Raw genomic sequence first — 22077 nt, forward strand, 5'->3', positions numbered from 1 at the left:
TATTCCATATATATAATTACAACCATAGTTACATCATTAAAACAAAACTATTACTGCTGTGATAGAAGCCAACCTTGTCTCACAATTAACAGATAAATGCAGTTGTGGAAAATTACTAGATGTCCAATGATGCAAGAACATTTCATCTGAAGTTGGAGATACAGGAATACACATTTAATTGGTTTTACACCAACATAACTGGGGCAATTATGAATCAGTTTCAGTGGGATGCATTTCAGTGACCCTGTACAGCAGATAAGTATACTTGAGAGGCAAAATTTTAAAGCAGCATACTGAGAGAGACTGGTACTTTCTGTCACATCAGTAAATTTTCCTCTGTGTGCAGCACTTTGCTCACTTCCATGGACCAAGTCCATCTTACCTTAGTGTAGTTTTAAAAAATATGTAATATTTTGTGACAAACTTAGTAGCAACTCTTCAATACAAATGAGCATTTGTGAGCACAATACATGTCTAACAGCCTCTGCAACCCTGCAAAATCATGAAGGGCCAGATTGTGTCACCCTTACTCAAACTGAGCAGCACATTGAGCTTCATGAGCAGTCCCACTGATATCAATCGAACTACTTTCTCAGAAAGGTATTAATCAGCATGAACAGGATAGCCCATTGAGATAACTCATGCTGTTTTGGTGCAGCCTGAATAAAGGGGCAGTGTGGTTGTCTCATGAGGCTCCCCTAATATCACTGGGTATGAAGGAGGTGATTTACCACACCCCCTTTTTTGGGGGGGAGCTCATTCTTCTACTTATGGCCTGACAGCTCTGCTTGCTCCCTGTCCCTCTCACCCACTTCATATTTGTTCCCATGGGAAGCATTTGGGGGCAGTCCTGCATCTGCACATGTGCAGAGGTTGTGGAAACCCTCAGACAGCCTGGATAAAAGGGAACCTTTACTCCTTCTAGCTGCATAAGGCAAAGTCACCATTCAGCCCTTTGTGAGCTGGAATGTGCCAATTCAGAACATTCCACCGTATAAGCAAATAAAGCGTTTTTCTTACCTTTTGATCTATTTTAGCTTGTGCTATATTATTTGTCTTCTCCTTCAGCTTGGACAGAATTCCATTTAGTTCTTTTGCTATCATCTGGATTTTCTGACCAAATTCTTGGTTTAACGTTTTGCTCTGCTGGACTTCCTTCTCTTTGGCTTGAATCTACCAAAAACAGCAACAGTAAGCAACAAACCAATTAACCATACACTTTTCTTTAATAGGAGGATCCTCTTGCAAAACTAAGGAGATAACAACCCTTTAGAGAGTTTTAGTATGATCACACTTGGAATATCACAACATTTCATTCAGTTACTGTCCTTTCGAAGATTATCATAGTATCATAGGTTTACAGAGTGCCTTCTTCCAGTAGGTTTTACCTGATCATGTATAGTTACCAGGGCCAGTCCCACTTCTGCTAACTGAAGAGACAGTTCAGAAGGTAAAATGGTGTAAAGTCCCAGGTACTTATTCTGCTGCTGTTCGGCCATTTTCTCAACAGCTTGGCGGTGAGTAGTTACTTCACTGAGGAGAGCCTAGAGGATAGAAAAAAAGGTGTAATTCAGGAACACCGTAAAAGAAAAACAATAACTGAATAGAATTAGCTTGCAGGTATCAAGTGTAGAGGCATGAGAATGTTTGTAACAAAGCCTAGAATCACATGAAAATCCCCAGTTTTTGAGTTTCACTAAAAATTGAAAATTCAGATCAGTTCCATCTGAATGTTTGCTAGCTAAAATAAACCAAACAATTTAGAATTTTGCATCAAAACATCATGCAAACATTTTCTGTTTCATAACATGGTTTTAATACAAAACCAGCAGTTTGCACTGAGATTTTGGGTTCATTCATACGTAAAATGTAAATCAATACTCAGGTAAACTGATGCTGAAATTATTATAAAAGCTCTGTTGGCTCTTAACCACTCAATCCTTTGTTAGACAGGCAGTTGTCTGCATAGCTAATTTCTGTACATGCTATTATATTTCAGTTCACCTTCTCAAACACTTTTTGCCACCTAAAGAAAGAAAATACTTGTGTGAGCTCATCTATATTGAAACATCTCTGAGCATCTTCATTTAAAATGTTTTTCCCCCAAGAAGAAAATAAATATTTTATTATACTCTGCCATCCATATTCTAGAGTTTACTTTTAACTGAGATACAATGAAGAAAGCTGCTAACTCCTATCCTAGGTATCTGGGAAGGGAGAATGTATCATAACTCTCCTGCTACACATCATTTCTGAAGCTGATGGGATTGTTTTATAAGTTCGTCCAATCGCTAGTGCAAAGATTTCATTCTTATTGTATAATTCCAATTCATTATAATTTAATCCGATTTAGTGCTCGTAAATAGAAAACACCAAAGATGTTTCACAAGGGGCACAAGAAGATTACAAGTTTGATATACCTGCAACTCCTCAAGTTGAGCATCTACTTCCATGGTGGGGTTTAGCAAATATTCTCTAGTTTCCTGAATCCAAGACTTCACTATATTAATCTGTAGCTCCACCTCCTCACGCTCCTTGAGTTCCTGTTTCACCAACTTCCCACTTTTCTTCACCTTCTGTTGCATGCTTCAAAACATAAAAAAAATATTTGTGAAGAACTACAGCTTGCTAAAAATTTCATTCTATTTTGTCAAATTTTACTGAATGATACAAAGAACAGATAAGGGAGACTGTTGCACAACATTATGCATTTACAAGGTGACTAATAAAAAATGAAGTGGTGTTACAGAACACTAAGTTTCAGATGTTTAACTCCACAGACCACCCATTTTACATGGTGTGTCTTGACTGTATATATGCAGTATTGTTGTAGGTATGAGTGTCCCAGGATATTAGAAAGACACGGTGGATGAGATCATATCTTTTATTATATTATCTTCTGTTGATGAGAGAGACAAGCTTTTGAGCTTACACAGAGCACTTCTTCAGGTCTGGGAAACATACTATGAGTGTCACAGGTAAATATAAGGTGGAACAGCACTACTTATGCTAAACAATCTGTTCCACCTTGTATTTAGCTATGACACCCTGAGTACATTTCCCAGACTTGAAGATGAGCTCTTTGTAAGTGTGAAAGCTTGTCTCTTTCACCAACAGAAGTTGGTCCAATAAAAATTATCATCTTACTCACGTTTCTCTCATGACTCTATATCATTGTGACACCACAGAGAGACTGGTATTGATAGAGCAGCTGTTACAAGACACAGTTTAGCCATTTGGACTTGCGACTTGATCAGGCTACCCTGACTTTAAATACATTTACCATACTTCCACTGAGGACTTGAGTCAGAAACTGGAGTTTTTGAACTTTTTATTGGCATGTTGCCAACAGTATACTAATATAAAAGAACATGACTTTTCTAGCAAATATACTTTATTTAAATACTGTTTTCTCCTTACTTGTGGCATCGGTCTTGCATTGCTTTGATTTCTTGCATGAATGGTAGATCCTCTTCAGAAGAAGTCTCCATTTCCACATCCTGGAGCATGCTCACTGCATGCTGCTTGAGCAGACCCAAAGAGGACAGCTGCTGCTCCAGCTCCAGAATGAAAGTGCTGTGGTAACCCAGAAGATCCAGAAGCTCTGTCTTTGATGCCTTCTCAACTGAGCTCTCTGGTAAGTGACCCTGTAGCTGATCTATCATTATGGTGGCTTTCTGAATCTAAGGAAACGATACAGGTTTTGACAACAATAAAAGTAAAACAAAAGGTGGATACAGTTGATAGGAAAAGATTTAAACCTAGTGCTATATCACTAGATAAGTAACGCATTATGATTATACAGGACCCAGGGGATTCTAAAGCTATGTTATGGTCATACCATAAACCTGAGCACACCACCAGGCAGTGAGTTCAAATCCAACCTATAGCAGAAATCTGAAATAAAAAACCAAACAAACCATCATGTTGTTCCAATCTGTCTCTCTATCAAAGCTGGATTTTTTTTATTGGTAAGGGAGGGTACAGCTTGTTCAGGAAGGTCAGGCAGGAAAAAAGGGAGGAGGTATTGCCATGTATATAAAAGATGCATAGACTTGCAGTGAAACTGAGATAGAAGTGGGAGGCAGAGCTGATGAAAGTCTCTGGGTAAGGATAAAAGGGGTAAAAACAAGGGTGATGTCATGTTAGGTGTCTGCTATAGACCACTAACCAGGAAGAAAAGATGGATGAGGCTTTTTTTAAACAACTAACAAAATCATCCAAAACAGGAGATGGTGATGAAGGGGGACATCAACTATCCAGATATCTGTTGTGGAAATACTGCAGCATGGCAGATTTGCCAACAAGTTCTTGGAATGCTTGGGAGACAACCTTTATTAAAGAAGGTGGAGAAAGGGACTATGGGTGAGGCTGTTCTAGATTTGATTCTGATCAACAGGGAGGAACTGGTTGAGAATTTGAAGGTGGAAGGCAGCTTGAGTGAAAGTGCTCATGAAATGATAGCGTTTATGATTCTAAGGAATAATAGGAGAGAAAACAGCAAATAAAAACAATGGACTGCAGGCAGACTTTTGCAAACTCAGAGAATTGTAGGTAAGATTTCATGGGAAGCATGTCTAAAGGAAAAAAGAATTAAGGAGAGTTGGAATTTTTCAAGGAGACATTATTAAAGGCACAAAAGCAAACTCTCTCAATAGGAAAGATAGGGAGTGTGGTAATAGACCACCTTGGCTTAAATAGGAGATCTTCAACAATCTGAAATTAAAGAAAAAAAAGTCATATGAAAAGTGGAAACTAGGTCAAATTATGAAGGATGAATAGAAAAAAACCCAACACAAACATGTAAGGATAAAATTAGAAAGGCCAGCATACAAAGCAAGATTAAACAGGCTAGGGACATAAAGGGTAACAAGAAAACATTTTTCAAATACATTAGAAGCAAGAGAAAGACCAAGGACAGGTGGGCCAATTACTCGGTGATGAGGGTAAGACACTAAAAAAAAATGCAGCAATGGCTGAAGTGTTAAATGCCTTTTATATGTTTCAGTTCTCATCAAAAAGGTTAGCAGTGACTGGATAACTAACATAGTGAACATCAGTTTAAATGCGGTAGGATCAGAGAGGCTCAAACAGAAGAGTTATTTGGACAAATGAGATTTCTTCAAGAGCCTGATGAAATATATCCTAGAATACTTAAGGAACAGACTGAAGAAATATCTAAGCCATCAGCAATTATCTCTGAGAACTCATGGAGGATGTGAGAGATTCCAGAGGACTGTAAAAGGGTAAATACAGTACCCATCTATAAAAAGAGAAATAAGTACAATTCAGGGAATTACAGACCAATCAGCTTAACTTTGGTACCTGGAAAGATAATGGAGCAAATAATCAAACTATTAAACCTAATAGCCTTCTCCGACAGGACAATAAGCCTTGTGGATAGGGAGGAAGTGTTAGATGCGGTATAGCTCGACTTTAATAAGGCTTTTGATACTGTCTCACATGACCTTCTTGTAAACAACCTAGAGAAACATAGCCTCACAACTGATTGTAAAAGCATACTCAGAGAGTAGTTAGCAATGGCTCAAAAACAAGCTGCAATGGCATATCAAGTGGGAGTCTCACAGGGTTCCGTCCTGTTCTGGTTCTATTCAATGTTTTCATAAATGATTTGGATAATGGCATAGAGAGTACATATATAAAGTTCACAGATGATACCAAGCTGGGAGGAGTTACAGGCGCTTTGGAGGACAGAATTAAAATTCAAAATGATCTTGTCAAACTGCAGAAATGGTCTGAAACAAATAGGATGCAATTCAATAAGGACAAATGCAAAGTATTATACTTGGGAAGGAACAACCAATTGCATAAATACAATATAGGAAATCATTGCCTAGGAAGGAGTACTGTAGAAAAGGATCTGGGGGTTAAAGTAGATACAAACTAAGTAAGAGTCAACAATGTAATACTGTAGTCAAACATTATTCTGGGTCTTAAGCAGGACTGTTGTAAGCAAGATACTAAAAGTAATTCTTCCACTTTACTCAGCACTGATAAGCAGCAATCATAGAAAACTTTTTGCCAAGGAAAAATGCAGAATTTGTATTTTACAGTGAATCTTTCATTTTTACGTTTTGTGAAATATAAATAAAACATTAACTACAGGGGACCCCCATTTATCTAATCTAACTGGGACCAGGGTCAAACTGGATAAGCAAAAAATTCAGATAATCTGGAAAATGGGCAAAGAGCTTCAGCCCCAAACAATGGAGCTCCCTCTGCCAGACTTTCAGCTTGAGCCCCACTGCCTAGAGCTGAAGCTCTGTGCCCATTCTCTGGAGTATCCAAATTTTTCCCTGTCTGGTCTGGACCCGGTTCCTATTAGATTGGATAAATGGAGTTTCGTTGTATGTTGTGGGTAGGGAAACTAAAGTTCAGCATTTCATTTTAATTGTAGAAAAACATAGATTTTAATGTTTTTTAAATCTGAGAACGTTGGCTTTTTAATCACAAAAAAGTAAGATCCCTGAAGATAAGGCCTCAGCTGTAGGACTGTGTCTAGTTCTGAGCACCACACTTTGGGAAAGATATGGACAGGAGGGTAATCAATTGTTCTCCTTAACCATGGAGGACAGGACAAGAAGTAAGGGGCTTAAATTGCAGCAAGGACGATTTAGGTTAGATTTAAGAAAAGCTTCCTAACTGGAAGGGTAGTTAAGCACAGGAACAAATTACCTAGGGAGGTTGTGGAATTTCCGTTGCTGCAAGTTTTAAAGAATAGGTCAGACAAACACCTGTCAGGGATGGTTTAGATAATATTTAGTCCTGTCTCAGTACAGTGGATTGGACAAAATGACCTATTGAGATCCCTTCCAATCCTATATTTCTGCAATTCTAGGATACTGGGCTGACCCAGCAGTCATTGCGGGAGAGCTCATTTGGGTTCAGAGACTGTACTTTCACTCTGGCAGTTGGTAATGATGGGGAGGATGGTAAGGGAATGCCTTGCATTGCCATTGAGTGTTGAGTGACACCTTGTTATTGAATCAGGCACTGTACCCCATTCTCTTTATTCAGAAGGAGTCGTCAGCCTACAGCTGGCACTCTGGGAAGGCAAAGGAAAGAATGAGGGATTAGAGAGAACTACCAAAAGTATCAAAAACAAAAACAGGATTGAATTTACTGTACAGAATGTTATTTCCATTCCATCAGGAGTGCAATATGGTCTGGAGGAATAGGCATAGGCGTCAGGAGTTCTGATCCTGCCGTTGTTAATCCCTTGCTGTTTGGCCTTGGGCATGTAGCTGGGCTTCTTAGTCTGAGTTTCCTCATATGTAAAAATGGGGATGACAACATTAATGGACCTATCAAACTAATTCAACCTTCAGCCCTGTGAGGTAATGTCTGTACAATGCTCTGAATCTGTAACACATTATATATTACAAGTGGCGAAAATGTGCAAACAATTAATTAGAAAGGAGTTACTCAGACCCTTATACCTTATCATTAAAGCATTTCCACTTCTGCACTGCATCTTCCAATATCTTCTCCTGCTCTTGGGCTACACTCCGGAGCCGTGCCCAGCGCTGCCAGACAGTTGTCATTGACCTGCTTATGGTTGCCTTACTGGCATCACTTCCGATTTTTTCCAGCTGAGAGGCCTTTTCCTCCAGAGCTGTGATCTTCCCATGGAAGGCATTTACCATAGACACCAGGGACTGAAAAAGCAAAACAAATGGCAGGGTTTTCCTTTATATAGCAATGCCTAACAGTACCAGAGCAGAAGCTACATCATCATTTCCCTTGTGAAGTCTATAGCACAGCTATGGGCTCAAATGAGACTTTAGCCTCAGAGCATTTATTTTCAAAATAATTTTTTGCCATTATAATGTTTTACATACATAACAATTGTAAAGTGTATCCATTATCAATATTTGCATGCGAAGATTTATATTCAGTAACTTCAAATTGCAAGTCTGCCTAATGAGTAGCCAACTTGGCCAAATCAGTTTTTATATTTTAAAGCACATTTAATTTATAAAATGCCCTGTGGGCAAGCCTCAGACTAACTGCATTTTACAAACTTGGTTTAGATCTGTGCAATATTTATATAGGTATTAATGAGTGAGGAGTCCATGAGCAGAATGGGAATATTCAGTAAGAATTTTATCTTGAACCAAATATAGTTCGTTAAGTTTTAGTTACTAGAAAGCATTTTATCTTTATTTTTCTTGTAACCATTTCTGACTTTAATGCCTTATATTTGTACTCACTTAAAACCTATCTCTTTGTAGTTTATTTAACCTGACTTATTGTTTTTAAATCAAAACTATTCCAGCGCTGTGTTTAAAACTGAACTCTTTGGGTAACTCCATTTAAAGTACCAAACTGTTTGTATATGGACTCCTTACAGGGGCGACAAACCTCTAATATGTGAACTGTCCAGGAGCAAGCAGAACACAGATCTTTGAGAAAATTCAGGATTGGGAATGTGTTGGGGTCACCCTGCAAGTGGTAACCAAGGCTGATAGAAGCCTGAGTGTGACTGGAGTGTTCCTGACAAGCTTAAGCTACACACAGACACTTAGGGCATGACCTGCATGCTGTTTGTAAGGGGGGCCCTGGTTGGGAGCAACAACTGAAAAGCACTGTGAGGGAACCCAAGGTTGCAGGGCAGGTGGTGACAACCCCTCACCAGTCTGGATTGCATCCCAGAATACGATAGTGGAATGCGAGTGTTTAAGATATCCCTGCAATACCATGAACTCAACTCAGAATTTTTAACTTTTGTTTGTTTAAAATAGATCCATATGAATATTTCAGTGCAGTTATTTTATATTTAATTAAGCCTTTTCAGCATCTACCACTGAAAACAATATATTGAGGAAGAAGTCATTCTTATAAGACAACTCTTATTTCATTTAGCCTGTAAATAAAAGTCTACATTAGAAACCTGACACCTCATCACCTCACATATCCATCTAGTGGAAAACAAACAACGATGCAAGTCACTGACTTGGTCTCCTGCGTATGGCACAAGATTTAACTGACTCATAGTGTTTTCAGTAACCTTACCTTATGTGCTAACAATTTCTGTTCTGCTTCATGACCAGAAGGAGCCTTGGCTACAGAGAACTCAGATAATTTCTCCTCAGCCTCATTCATCAATTCAATAACCTGCTGCCTTGCTGTCTGGTACTCCTGCCACTGAGACGTATGCCTTGGAAAATGAAAGATTTAATATAACACAAAATCATTTAGAATCAAGTATTGTAACACCAGGGTCTACATTTCACGTACTTTGCTATTAGCAAGTATCTTCAATGGTTGGACATGGGACGCTAGATGGGGAGGGCTCTGAGTTATTACTGATAATTCTTTCCCAGGTATCCATGTCTTGCCCACATGCTCAGGGTTTAACTGATCACCAAATTTGGGGTCAGGAAGGAATTTTCCCCCCATGTCAGGTTGACAGAAACCCTGGGTTTTTTGCTTTTTTTTTTTTTTACCTTTGCCTTCTTCTGCAGCATGGGACAGAGGTCCCTTGCGGGTTTAAACTAGTGCAAATGGTGAATTCTGTGTAACTTGAAGTCTTTAAACCATGATTTGAGAACTTCTGTAACTCAGCCAGGGGTTATGAGTCTTTTTCAAGAGTGAGTGAATGACATTCTGAGGCCTGCAAGGTGCAGGTGGTCAGACTGGATGATCATGATGGACCTTTCTCGTCTTAAAGTCTCTGAGTCTAATACCTTTCATGAGAGAAACTCAACATTTCCTACAATCATAAATCTCACAAAATCATGAAGCCCTGTAAATAATGTTGATGGCTACCACTGTACTCATTTAAAAATAAGTAAATTGAAACTTAGAGAACTTCCTAATAATCAGACAGCAAGTCAGGAGCACAGGAGGAAATAGAATCTAGGAGTTCTGAATCACAAGCTACTGCTCTATTCAATAGAATAGATTCTTTAACAAACTCCAGTTAAGTTTCTGAAGTGTCCCCCTTTCTCTCATCAACAAAACATGTTAAATTTAAAAAGTGAATAAAAAGGTACTTCTGCAGTTGATCCTGCTGGGTTTCAGATTCTTGTTTGGTTTCCTTGCCCTTTTCTTCTAAAACAGCTATATTCTGTAACAGCTCCTCTCTTGTTGTGGCCTGGATAAATGGTTCCATCTCAGATATTAGGGCTTGTAGCTCCTTCAGATGACCAAGGAATTGGTTTTCTGTGCTGAAAAATTCAGTGTGATTCCTCAGGTTCTCCTCAGAGCTCTCCACATCCAGACCATTCCTTGCCAAATGTAGCAATTGCTGGGCATCCTCAAGCCAGTCACCAGCTGTTTGTATCACTTGATAGTACCTTTGGCATAGGCTATAGAGTTTAGTCAAAACAGCCTGGAACAACAGTGAAAATACCGCACATAGTTACAGAGGCAATAATCTACAACAGCAACAAAAAAAATCACAAACAAGGTGTGACAGCTCCACCCACTCCCCACCCCTTTCCATCCTCTTGCTCATTGAGGGAACAGCAGCTGTGGACAACGTTCCTTCTCTGCCCACTACCGAGACTCAAGCTCTGAGGAGGCCACAAGGAATAGGTGTGTGAGCTGGGGTGGGTCTTACTTCTTTTCTGTCCCTATACCGCTTCATAGGACTGGGCTATGAACTGTGCCTAAGACCTCAGAAAAGACAATATGATTAGCAAAGCCAATCTGTTCATCATAATCACAAACAATAAGCCAAGGCAACCTTATAATGATTGTTTTCAGCAAGAAGCAAATAAATAAATAAAATACAGACTAAACGATGCACTAACCTGCCTTATATGAATGGCTTCTTGAACTTCACCATCTAGTTCCGATAGCTCAGCGAGGCTGTTCTCCAAGTCAGCAGGTATCAGTTCTTTAGCCTTCACGTACTTCTCCTTTTCTTTACGGTTCAGTGCATTCATTATTCTCAGGCTTGACTGCACTTCTTCCTGATGAATCTGAACTTTTCGGATCTCTTCCTGAATGTTTTGCAGTTTTGGGTCCAAGCTTAACGTTCCATTAAGTTCTGCTTTCACCCATCTCAGCCACTCAAGTGAACGGCAGATCTCAGTCTGGAAGTCTATGCTTTGCACCAGCCTGTTTTCACACTCCATCACTGTGTCACCAATGGCAGCATGCAACAACTTCATTTTCTCTTGCCAAGACTGTACCTGATGATTTGCCGTCTCATAGGTGGATGGGTCAAGCTGAGGACAAAGTGCTTCCAGATGTTCAGTAACTCGCTTCAAAAGAATCCCTGTCTCTTGCAGGCTACCAGCCAGAGAATGGTAGCTTTTCAGTTTCTCCTCTGCTGGGAGCGTTTCTTCATTCACCTTCATCTGCTCTCTCTTCACTGCCTCTAATTGTGTCTCAAGCTGCAGGCACATTTCCTCATGTTCCTTGTAGGCCTCTATAGTGTCCTCCAAAAGATTAACTCTCTGTTCTATTTGCCTTTTCAGCTTCTGATACAGGGTGGTGAGTTTTAACATCTCTTCAGGTTTCCATGGTTGGCCAGTGCTTCGAAAAGCCTCCTTTTTCTGGTTCAATTCATCCACTGCTGCACCAAGGTTCACTACTTCACCTAAGAGAGCTTTGTACTCCTTCTGGAGTGACACACTTTCTTTGGATAAAAGAACCGCAGGAGCTTTGTTCATGCTTAAAAACTGATCTTCCAGTTCAGTTAGAGCCTTAGTTGTCAACTCAATCAATGAAGCATATTCTTTGCGAGTATGAATTGCTTCCTGAACCTTACAGAACTTATCTTTGGCTAAGGCAATAACAATATTAAATTGCTGTGGCAGGGCATTCAGTTTTTCTTCCAGGTAAGAATGATCCACTTCATTAAGCGATGGCAAGATCTCCTGACCATCCTTTTCCAGTGTAAGTAAAAGATTTTCATATTCAGGAGACTGCTCAAGAATCTGCTGATACTTTGCCAGCTGTGAGTATAATTCAGAGTTACTATTCATTAAATTTATTTCTGGAAATGTGACAATATCAGCTTGTTTTATCCAATGAGAAGCTTTATCCAAATCTTCCTTGAAATATTTCCTTGAAACCATATTTTTCTCCAGTTCTACCAGTTGCTGGCTACACTTTTGTAAAACAGTGTCATACACATTCTGTAATTCCTGGAGTTTGTTCAACACCTCATTCTTTTCTTGTTCCATTGTTTCTTTCATTAAATCCCTTCCCTGAGCCCACAGCCCAGTTATTTCACTCTGACAGGCCTTCAGGCTAGCTTGGGCACTCTTACAAGTCCTGATCTGTTTGCTCACATCTTCTGGCAACAGACAGATATGTTCATGGAACATTATCTTTTTCTCATATTGCTGAATTTGATTTGTAGCTTGAAAAGCTGCCATGAGGAACTGAGTCTTTTCAGATAATGACTTATTCAGGTATTTTCTCCTCTGGCCAACCAGATCACTAAGACAATCCATGTGATTCTGTGCATCTGAAAGGGACTTCTGGAGGATCTGCCTTTCATTAAGGCCAAGGTTGGTCATCACCCTGTCAGCATCCTTTATGAGTGCTTTAAGAACAACCTGTTTGGCTTCCAGTTCACTGCAAATGGTGAGATGATCCATGAGAAGGCTCTGAGCCAGGTCTGGAGGAGGGCTTTGTTTAAGAGGCTCAGTGATGCTAGGCTGCTGCTCTTCTGCCCACTCCATCAGTTCCTGAAACTTAGAATGCACCAAACTCAGTTCCTCTAAGGTTGTGACAGAAACCTGGATTTTTTTCTTGACTAGGTCCTCCAGCTGAGACCAGCGTTGTTCAAAATGACCAGTCTGCTCTTTCACTAATTCTTTGTCATCTAGATTCAGATGTTCCATCATTTTCTGTTTCTGGTCTTTCAGGTCTTCAAGGGCAAATCTCCTCTCCTGCAGAGCCAATGCTAAGTTTTTCAGAGCCTCAAGGTGTACAGTCGTACTTTCAGCATCTGATCTGTTGACAAAATGCATGGTACAAAAAATGAAATGCCAGATGATATCTCAGGGTACGGTTTTCAAAGGCGCCAAAGACAGTTAGGTGCCCACATCATATTGAAGTTCATTGGGATCTGGGTGCCTAAATCCCTTAGCTCTTTTGAAGATAGCCACTTCAATCATTAACTACAAGTTTAATATTTCTATTATGCCTATCCCTCTTCCACAAGGTGTCTGTCATTTGGTAAAATTCAAATTAGCAATGTAAGCACTGGCAGTTCACACATGTAACACTGTATATTTAAATAACAAATCAAATATTGAACTAGAGAAAATATTACAACAACAAAATATACCTTTGGTTAGGATCCAATCCATTCAACTCAAAGGGAGTTTTACCAATTGATTTCAATGGGAGCAGAATTGGACTGTTACCCTTTTAAAATATACGGTCTTTGGCAGTGCCCAAAATATTATCTCAATGATGCAGGAGAAATTAAGCTCTCAATAATCTGACCATTAAAACTAACCATTATATAAAATACAATGGAATAGTTTAGATATGTGCTACTAATATCAAAGCATGCCTTTTGGAAGTGCATTCCTGATTAATTCAGTCATGTATTCATTTATGATTACAGAATTATTCATGCATTAAAATTTTGAATAGTTAAACTATAACATTGCAAGATCTGACAACCCCTGTGAATATTAAAGGGCTTCTAAAGTAGCACAGGTATAGGCCCAAATCCTTAGCTGGAGTTAGTGTACATCCCTTGAGGACAAGAGCTGAGGATCTCATCTATTTAAAAAATACAAGCATTATGTACTTCAACCTCCTTCCACCTCAAAATAACAAATTCTGCTATTAAGAGTTTTTATTAAGTAAGGTATATAAAAAGGATTTTAGTGGACGTAGCCTCTTAAGACACTGTAAGAAACAGGGTTGCCAGTTGTCTGGTTTTTCACTGAAAAGTCCGGTTGAAAGGGGACCTGTACAGAGTCTGGTCACATGTACTGACCGGACACTAAAATTCCAGTTACCACAGGGGGAAAGGAGAGGGGGGCAAGAGAGGATGTGCTGGGTCATCAACCCACGCCAACCCCTGCTCAGCTGGGGCTGCCTCTTACCTGCATCTCATGGGCAGGCAAGCTCCCGTCCTAGCCTCAGAGCAGAGGGATCTCAGCTCGTGGGAGGGCAGAGAGGGGGACAGGACTGAGCGAGGAACAGTGAGTGACAGGGGTGGGACCTCCCGGGAAGAGGTGGGGAGGGGAGAGGTTCTTGCTCTTCTGCTGTAGTATCTGGTTTTCAGAAATCAGAAAGTTGGCAACCCTAATAAGAAGATTTTTTAACGAGTGTGGGAAGTGTCAGCTGTGTGTGAGTCAGGCCTCTCTACCTGGCCAGGTTGTCCCATTCCTTTGTAAACTTTTGCAAGAAGATTTCTACTACATTCATGCGATCATGGTAATCCCTTGTCCTCTGAAGATCCTCCTCCCGTTGTATAAGCAAATTGTTTGCCTGAAGGCAGAGGTCCAGCCACTGGTTGCTGAAGTGACCTATTTCCTTATGCTCAGGAGACTCCTGTCCTTGTGTTAGTTTATTCACCTTTTCAGTCACAGCAGTAAGAGCTGCCTCTTTAGAATGCAGCTTCTGACTGAATTCCTGTTAGAGACACAAAACAAAAATGAAATTGAGATGTTCCATTACAAATATAATCTGAGGTTTTAATGAAAACTCTGAAAACATTGTGCTTAGAGCTAGGCTGTGGCACAGCTTTATGCAGCTGTGCAGGTATACAAGGGGGAATAAGATCCTTTCCTGACCCTGGCTTGCCGCTCCAAGTACTGGCTGGGGGAAGGGTATAAGAGCAATCTCCACAAACCTACAATTGGGAAGAGGCTAGTAGCAAATTACATCCTTCATGGGAGCAAGGGTGGACAAGGGGAGGAATTGTGACTGGAGTTATAGTCCCTTCCCTGGACTTCTCCTGGGCACACAGCTAACCCCATCTCTCCCATAAGGCAGAACAGTCTAGCTTTTATTAGAGTCAATTCTACCAGTACTATATATCTCTATGTCTATATATCTCACACATTTTCTTTTAGGGCTGCCTGTAAATTGCAGTTAACTCACGTGATTAAGTAAAAAAATAATCATCATGATTAAAAAAATTAATTGCAATTAATCGCACTGTTAAATAATAGAATACCAATTTAAGTTTATTAAATATTTTTGAATGTTTTTTCTACGTTTTCAAATAAATCTATTTCAATTACAACACAGAATACAAAGTGTACATCACTCACTTTGTTTATTAATATTTGCACTGTATAAATGATAAAGAAATTGTATTTTCAATTCACCTCATACAAGTACTGTAGTGCAATCTCTGTCGTGAAAGTGCAACTTAGAAATGTAGAATGTTTTTGTTACATAACTGCACTCAAAAACAAAACAATGTAAAACTTTAGAGCCTACAAGTCCACTCAGCCCTACTTCTTGTTTAGGCAAGCGCTCAGACAAACAAGTTTGTTTACATTTGTAAGAGATAATGCTGCCTGCTTCTTGTTTACGTTACGTGAAAGTGAGAATAGGCATTTGCATGGCACTGTTGTAGCCAGTGTCACAAGATATTTACATGGCAAATGCACTAAAGATTCATATCTTCCTCATTGCTTCAACCACCATTCCAGGAGACGCACATCCATGCTGATGACAGGTTCTGCTCGATAACGGTCCAAAGCAGCGTGGACCAACATATGTTCATTTTCATCATCTGAGTTAGATGCCACCAGCAGAAGGTTGATTTTCTTTTTCGGTGGCTTAGGTTCTGCAGTTTCCACATCAGAGTGTTGTGCTTTTAAGACTTCTTAAAGCATGCTCCATACCTCATCCCTCTCATATTTTAGAACGTACTTCAGATTCTTAAACCATGGGTCAAGTGCGGTAGCTATCTTTAGAAATCTCACATTGGTATCCTCTTTGCGTTTTGTCATATCTGCAGTGAAAATGTTCTTAAATTGAACAATATGTCCTGGGTCATCATCTGAGACTACTATAACATGAAATATACGGCAGAATGCAGATAAAAGAGAGCAGGAGACAGTCAATTTTTTCCCAAGGAGTTCAGTCACAAATGTAACTGATGCATTATTTTTTTTAACGAGCATCATCGGCATGGAAGCATGTCCTCTAGAATGGTGGCCAAAGCATGAAGGCGCATAGGAATATTTTGCGCATCTGGCACGTAAATACCTTCCAATGCAGCTACACCAGTGCCATGAAAACACCTGCTCTCACTTTCCGGCAACATTATAAACATGAAGCAGGCAGCATTATCTCCCGTAAATGTAAACAAACATGTTTATCTGAGCGATTGGCTGAACAAGAAGTAGGACTGAGTGCACTTGTAGGTGCTAAAGTTTTACATTGTTTTGTTTTTGAGAGCATTTATGCAACAAAAAAATTCTGCATTTGTAAGTTGCACTTTCACAATAGAGATTGCACTACAGTATTTATATGAGCTGAATTGAAAACTACTATTTCTTTTGTTTATCATTTTTACAGTGTAAATATTTGTAATAAAAATAATATAAAGTGAGCACTGTACACTTTGTATTTGGTGTTGTAAATTGAAATAAAATGTTTGAAAATGTAGAAAAAACATCCAAAATATTTAATACATTTCAATTGGTATTCTATTGTTTAACAGTGCGATTAAAACTGCGATTAATAGCAATTAATTTTTTATCGCAATTAATTTTTTTAATCATGTGAGTTAACTACAATTAATCGACAGCCCTAGTCAAATTATATCAGACAATAGTTTAGACTGCTTTAGAAGTAGTTATGTTATTTAGTTAAGTTTTCATAGTATGTCACAGATTTTAACTTCAGACCAAATGCAATAGGCAATTAGCCTCCTGAAAACAAAGGAAACCTAGCACAGTAAAGATTTGACTGACTGCTCTAAAACTATAGGGAAGTATTAAAGTACTTCTCTTTTTGCTTTAGCTCTCCGTAGCTCCAAAATAATAAACACAGTCCCCTCTAATCCTTCCTTGCATGGTTGTTACAGAATTAATGCACCCATGCAGGGCATACAGCAAGTTCTATAATCAAATGAACTGTTGGACACACTTCCTCCTTTCTTCGCTTTTAGAACATGACTCCTTACCTTAGCCTGCAAAACCATGTTCTGGGCAACGTTTAGTTCCAGTTCTGCCCATCTCCTCTTCATATTCTGTAGTTGGTGGTCTGCATCCTGGAAATATATCCAAAGCTCAGCCTTCATTTGTTTGATCTCTTCCCAACTCTGAGCCAGGTACTGTGAGTGCATTATCTGCTTCTCGATCTTAAAAAAAAAATTAATAGTGATGGAGATGTTTTAATGTAATTATTCATGTGCTGTGTGACATATACAGTAGAACTGTGCAAAGGACAGATTTGAGGAGTAGATTCTTGAGGGGACTAAGTGGAGCTTGCAGAAGGCATTACTGTCCAAAAAAAGCCTTAACCTTGGAAAGTCACAAAACAAGACGGTGTCAGAGGAAAGCCACAAGAAGTTACTAGGAAAGCTAACAAAGAAATTCATTTTGATTCAATCGTGAAAGAGGCTTAAAAAAGAAAAAGAAACTAACAATTATTTAGAGAGAATTCAGGACTCAACGATTCCTTTAAAAGCTCAAATCAGCTATACAAGTAAAGTCTCTTTACTCTCTTGCTTGCACTTCATGAATCATTGACTTAGCGAAAACTTAATTCAATTTATATGTTTCATTTTAATTTGCCTAACACAGTTCTTTTGCTTATGCGTCTTTTAGGAGAATTCCAAGAATTCAGCAAGGAGAATGCTTACCACATCTGAGTCCATCAGTCACGTTAAACCCACATTAACAGAGTGTCACTTGCTTCAAATGCAACAGTGAGATGCCTTTAAGACTTAGGTTCTCAAAAGGCTTAAAATGTCTTGGTGCTATCCTACTTATGTTTTTTTCTCCTGCTTGTTATTTAACAAGCCATTCCTATTGCTAAGACTTGAAGAACCTTTTATCTATTCTGTATATATCTGTAGAATTTAGTTTACGGGTTGCTTGGATATGGATTTTAACTTCTCTAATATGAAATATGGTTACTGTATGGATTAGACTGTTACACTCAATGGAGTGAATTTTAAATCTTATCAGAATGTGGTTTCTCCTGGTAAAGCATTTTCTGCAGTGAAATGTTTTTATGGAAGAATGTAACTGATGTTTCTTCGTGGATAGCTTAGGTGTATATATTTTTAAGTTAAATCTCTGATATAATAGTATATTTCTACACATGCACATGTAAAAGTATATTTTATTTAAAAATTAAAAGTACCATTGTAGAAGATTTTTTGGTATACCACTTTTAGTGATAAACAGGAAAATCATCCTAGTGTTGCTTAGTGTTTAAGAAAATGTAAACTTATGAATTAGAAAATAGCCAAAGTCATGTTTGTGCAACTGAAAAAACAGTAATACACTGGCCCAGTTCTTCTTTCTCACATAGCCATAATATACACTATATACTGCTGCCCTGAAGCACTCTTCCTGAATATCCCCACTCTAGCAACCTTACTCTAAGATGCTTGTGTTGAATAGCAGGATGGCAGCATGAAAGTATAACTTTAAAAGTAGTAAAATTTCCTCAGTGAGAAAGTTAAGATGGAAGTACAGAAGATGTTTCTTTACCTAATATGAACCTTGTATAAGCGGATAGATCAAGACAATTAAAACTCTAAGGAGGATTAGAGGTTGGCTGCTGAGGTTTATCTCCTACCGTTTGCTTTGCTTGCTGAATGTCTGTTGCTGTATTCTTCACTTTGGTGTCTGACAAATCGCACATAGAGCACAAGAGATCCAAGTATGTGCTTGCCTGTTCCTGCAGAGCTCGGAAATGTTTAACCTGAAGGAAGACAATCTTCACATATATTCTGGAACTCATCACATTGCATTAAAACTTTCATTTGTCATCATTTTTAGATGGATAGTAAATGTAAGAGACCAGCACTTCAGAGAAGGCTATTTTGTCTTAACCACAAATTACCTGGACTATTTACAAATAAGCCTATGGGAAATATATTGCTCACAATGCTAAAGAATGATGACTATATCTTGTTTATTTTTTAGATTAAAGCACTGAGGGACATGCGTCCCCCTATACAGATTATTCCCTTACAAAGAACTGGATGCTCTGCATGTTTAAACATGCAGAGTTTCATCTAGATCACTTTCTCAGTAGAAAAGGAAACAGGATTTGCCCCTGTTGAGCTGAGAGAGGTGGCTGTCTAGACCTATGAATTCTCCAAGATCTGAATAGATTCTGGAGGGATTCAAGGTAATCTGTGCAGAGGGCTGATTTCTCCATATTCCCTTCAGAGCCCTCCCAATCCTCCTTTGCCTCCTTGGCAGCACAACTCTGACAGGGTTACGGGTTTTCCCTCCAGCTACTGTCCATGGGATGCCCCTTGAAGGAGGTTTCCCATCACACAAGAAAGGGTTATATTAATGTTGACAATTACAGCACTAACTTACCTACTAAGTCATGTGTGGCTGGTAAGGAAACTGTATCCTATAGAAAAAGCTGTCTCCCATAACTGGCCCCACCAGAGAGTGAAAACCCGTCCCTGAAGAACTCTTTCAAAGAGGCTCAAGGGAAGGGAAAAACAACGCTACAGGGCTGGTATTTCCTCCTTCCCTATCCTGCCGAGCCACAATCTGTGGCATGAGTCCTCTCCTCTAACAGATGTATGTGATATGACCCTGAATTTCTGAATGCGCAGCTTGAAGTCAGTTCGATTTTAATACAGGGCACAAAATTTATGCAAAATAGTTAAGTATTAAAAATAACCGAGTAATAACGAAACAACAACAATTTCAAATTACTTTCTAAGATACCAGAGTCTTATGACAACACCTTACTTCATACTTCCTTTGTATGTGGAAAAAAACAACAACCAGAAGAGGTCAAAATCCACAAAAAGGGACATGGAAAATTCCTTAAGGCAATTTTGTATGACATAGTGATTCTGCATGGGTGCATCTGAAATTAGATCTCAGATAAGGACATTGTCAGATGGATCGGGCCCTATGGGATATACAAGCTGTAGAAGACCAGAGATACTTCATTTCAGGTTGACAGAGCACAGACCTAAACCTTCCCTACTAAAGTCACGTGTGGCTGATAAGGAAACTGTATCTTATAGAAAAGCCATCTCCCATACCTGGCCCCATCATAGAGAATGGTTGGATGACTATGGAGGTCACCCCGCCACAATGCCAGTGTGATGGCTGCAAAGCACGTAGCTGTCTGGAGATGCAGAAATTCATACGTGAGCTCCCCAGTTTCCGCACTCCACTATCTACCTGTCTTGTCATTTATATCATCAGTCTCACCACTGCTACCAAGGTCTCCTAGTCCTGATGGTTGGGACAGTGAGTATTCCTATCCAACAGCCAGCATTAATTTTGTTTGTCTAGGATCTGGGAGAACTCCCCTGTGTAGCTGTGGGTAGAGGAATTGATCAGTTCTGAACTTAGCTTTGTGCACTTCAAAATAAAATAAAAAAATCCTGGAAGCATTTGGGGACGGATCTTCTCTACCAACTTCCAAGTGCTGACGTGCCGTGAAAAGGAGAGTGTCTGTCACCCTCTACTGTTTGGTTTCCATTGGAGAGTGTGGATGGGATGCATTTTTTCAAGTCCCATACTTCTGTGCGAGGTTCTGGGGAGCCTACATATCTCCTTGCTTCCTTTCCCTGGCAGAACTCCAAAAGAAAGCTATCAGCCAGGGACAACCCAATAACCTCAGGCTGACACCTTTTTAAATGTTTCCCATGACACCACTGTGTGCCAATGACACCATTGTAATGGGGCTGGTACAAGAACATAAATAGACAGATGGATGGCTGGGCAGACAGGGAACCTCAGTGTTAAGCTCTTCAATGAAATCTCTGAGCATGTTTATTGAGTTGCTCAACTTTATCTTAAATATCTTATTTTCATTTATGACGCTGGGCTAGCAATAGTCTCAGTCCTGGGATGGAGTAGGTGTATGGTGCCTAAAACTCTATTATGCTGCCCCTAGTGCATGAACACTTAAAACACTTGGAACTGTGAGTAGCCTGTGAGGCTCTGAAGTTCCCATGAGTGAAGAGCCAGAGAGGCAGTTTTCTGCTATATTAAGCACTTATTTGGATTCATACCAAAAAGGATAACTGAGCGACATTTTGAGCAAACTGGGTTTATACACTCATGTGCACAACTTTTACCTGCTTAACTGCATCTGCCAGACCGAAAGGTGGCCACATGCTTGGTTTTAACTCTAGCTGAACTGTAGAGAGCCAAGCCTGACACTGTTGTAGAGTATCCTGATGGTTAACATGCTTCTGGAGTTCATGTTCCAAACTCTGGTACACCTAGAATAAAAAGAACAGTAAGGTAATTGAGACTTCTGACACTGATTAAAAATGGAAGATAATATAAAATATGGGTCTCTCAATAAACTCCAACCAAGATGTATTTTTCAGACATTAGGTAAAATTTGCAAAAGAGGCTAAAGGCTTATCTACATAGTACCTTAGTCTGAACCATGGTGCACTAACTGGCCCATGGTGGAACTTGCTGGCATGCACTAGAAGTTCCCTTGTTAAATTCACTAATCTTGTTCAAACTTCAGATGCTTTAAAAAAAAAACGAAAAAACCAACACCACTAAATCAGTCTAGTACAATATCCATAATATCCCGTTTCTGTACTTCAGCTACATCACATTCTAGAAATATTTATATTTTTTTCAATGTAATATATCTTAATTGAATAGGATGAGGCAATTTCACACTTTTCAGGGAGTTTAGGTTAATAACTCTAGATGGCGATGACTGTTGCTTATTTGACATGTAAATATTCATTTTTCTTAATGGGAAAGCATTTGGCTAGTGTCAATTTGTTCAATAATGCTTAACTATGTGTTGAAAAATTAAGCTCTGGACTTTTAACAGAGACAGTTTCAAATAAAGGCTTGGTTATGCCTTGTAAATACAACTCCATCTATGTGTGTGGGGACAGTGAAGAGGTCTGGGGGTGAGGGGGGCATAATGCTTTCTGGAGCAACCCACCAGGCCACAGTT

The 22077-nt window shown here is 39.3% G+C and overlaps 1 protein-coding gene across 10 annotated transcripts in view; it reads right to left on the reverse strand.

Moving 5' to 3' along the window:
* Positions 1-22077, reverse strand: part of SYNE1 (spectrin repeat containing nuclear envelope protein 1) — a 498327-nt gene that overhangs the window by 189408 nt on the left and 286842 nt on the right. For all 10 annotated transcript variants that reach the window (XM_075064060.1, XM_075064059.1, XM_075064058.1 and 7 more), the window contains exons 71-82: positions 21221-21367; positions 18730-18855; positions 17102-17278; positions 14321-14586; positions 10782-12942; positions 10020-10357; positions 9037-9181; positions 7461-7679; positions 3421-3683; positions 2421-2586; positions 1389-1544; positions 1021-1173 (exon numbers count right to left, since the gene is read on the reverse strand). In XM_075064060.1, coding sequence (XP_074920161.1) covers positions 1021-1173; positions 1389-1544; positions 2421-2586; positions 3421-3683; positions 7461-7679; positions 9037-9181; positions 10020-10357; positions 10782-12942; positions 14321-14586; positions 17102-17278; positions 18730-18855; positions 21221-21367 — 4317 coding nt within the window. The remainder of the gene's footprint in view (positions 1-1020; positions 1174-1388; positions 1545-2420; positions 2587-3420; positions 3684-7460; positions 7680-9036; positions 9182-10019; positions 10358-10781; positions 12943-14320; positions 14587-17101; positions 17279-18729; positions 18856-21220; positions 21368-22077) is intronic.

This window comes from Chelonoidis abingdonii, chromosome 3 (genome assembly GCF_003597395.2).
Source record: "Chelonoidis abingdonii isolate Lonesome George chromosome 3, CheloAbing_2.0, whole genome shotgun sequence".
Lineage (NCBI taxonomy): Eukaryota > Metazoa > Chordata > Testudines > Testudinidae > Chelonoidis > Chelonoidis abingdonii.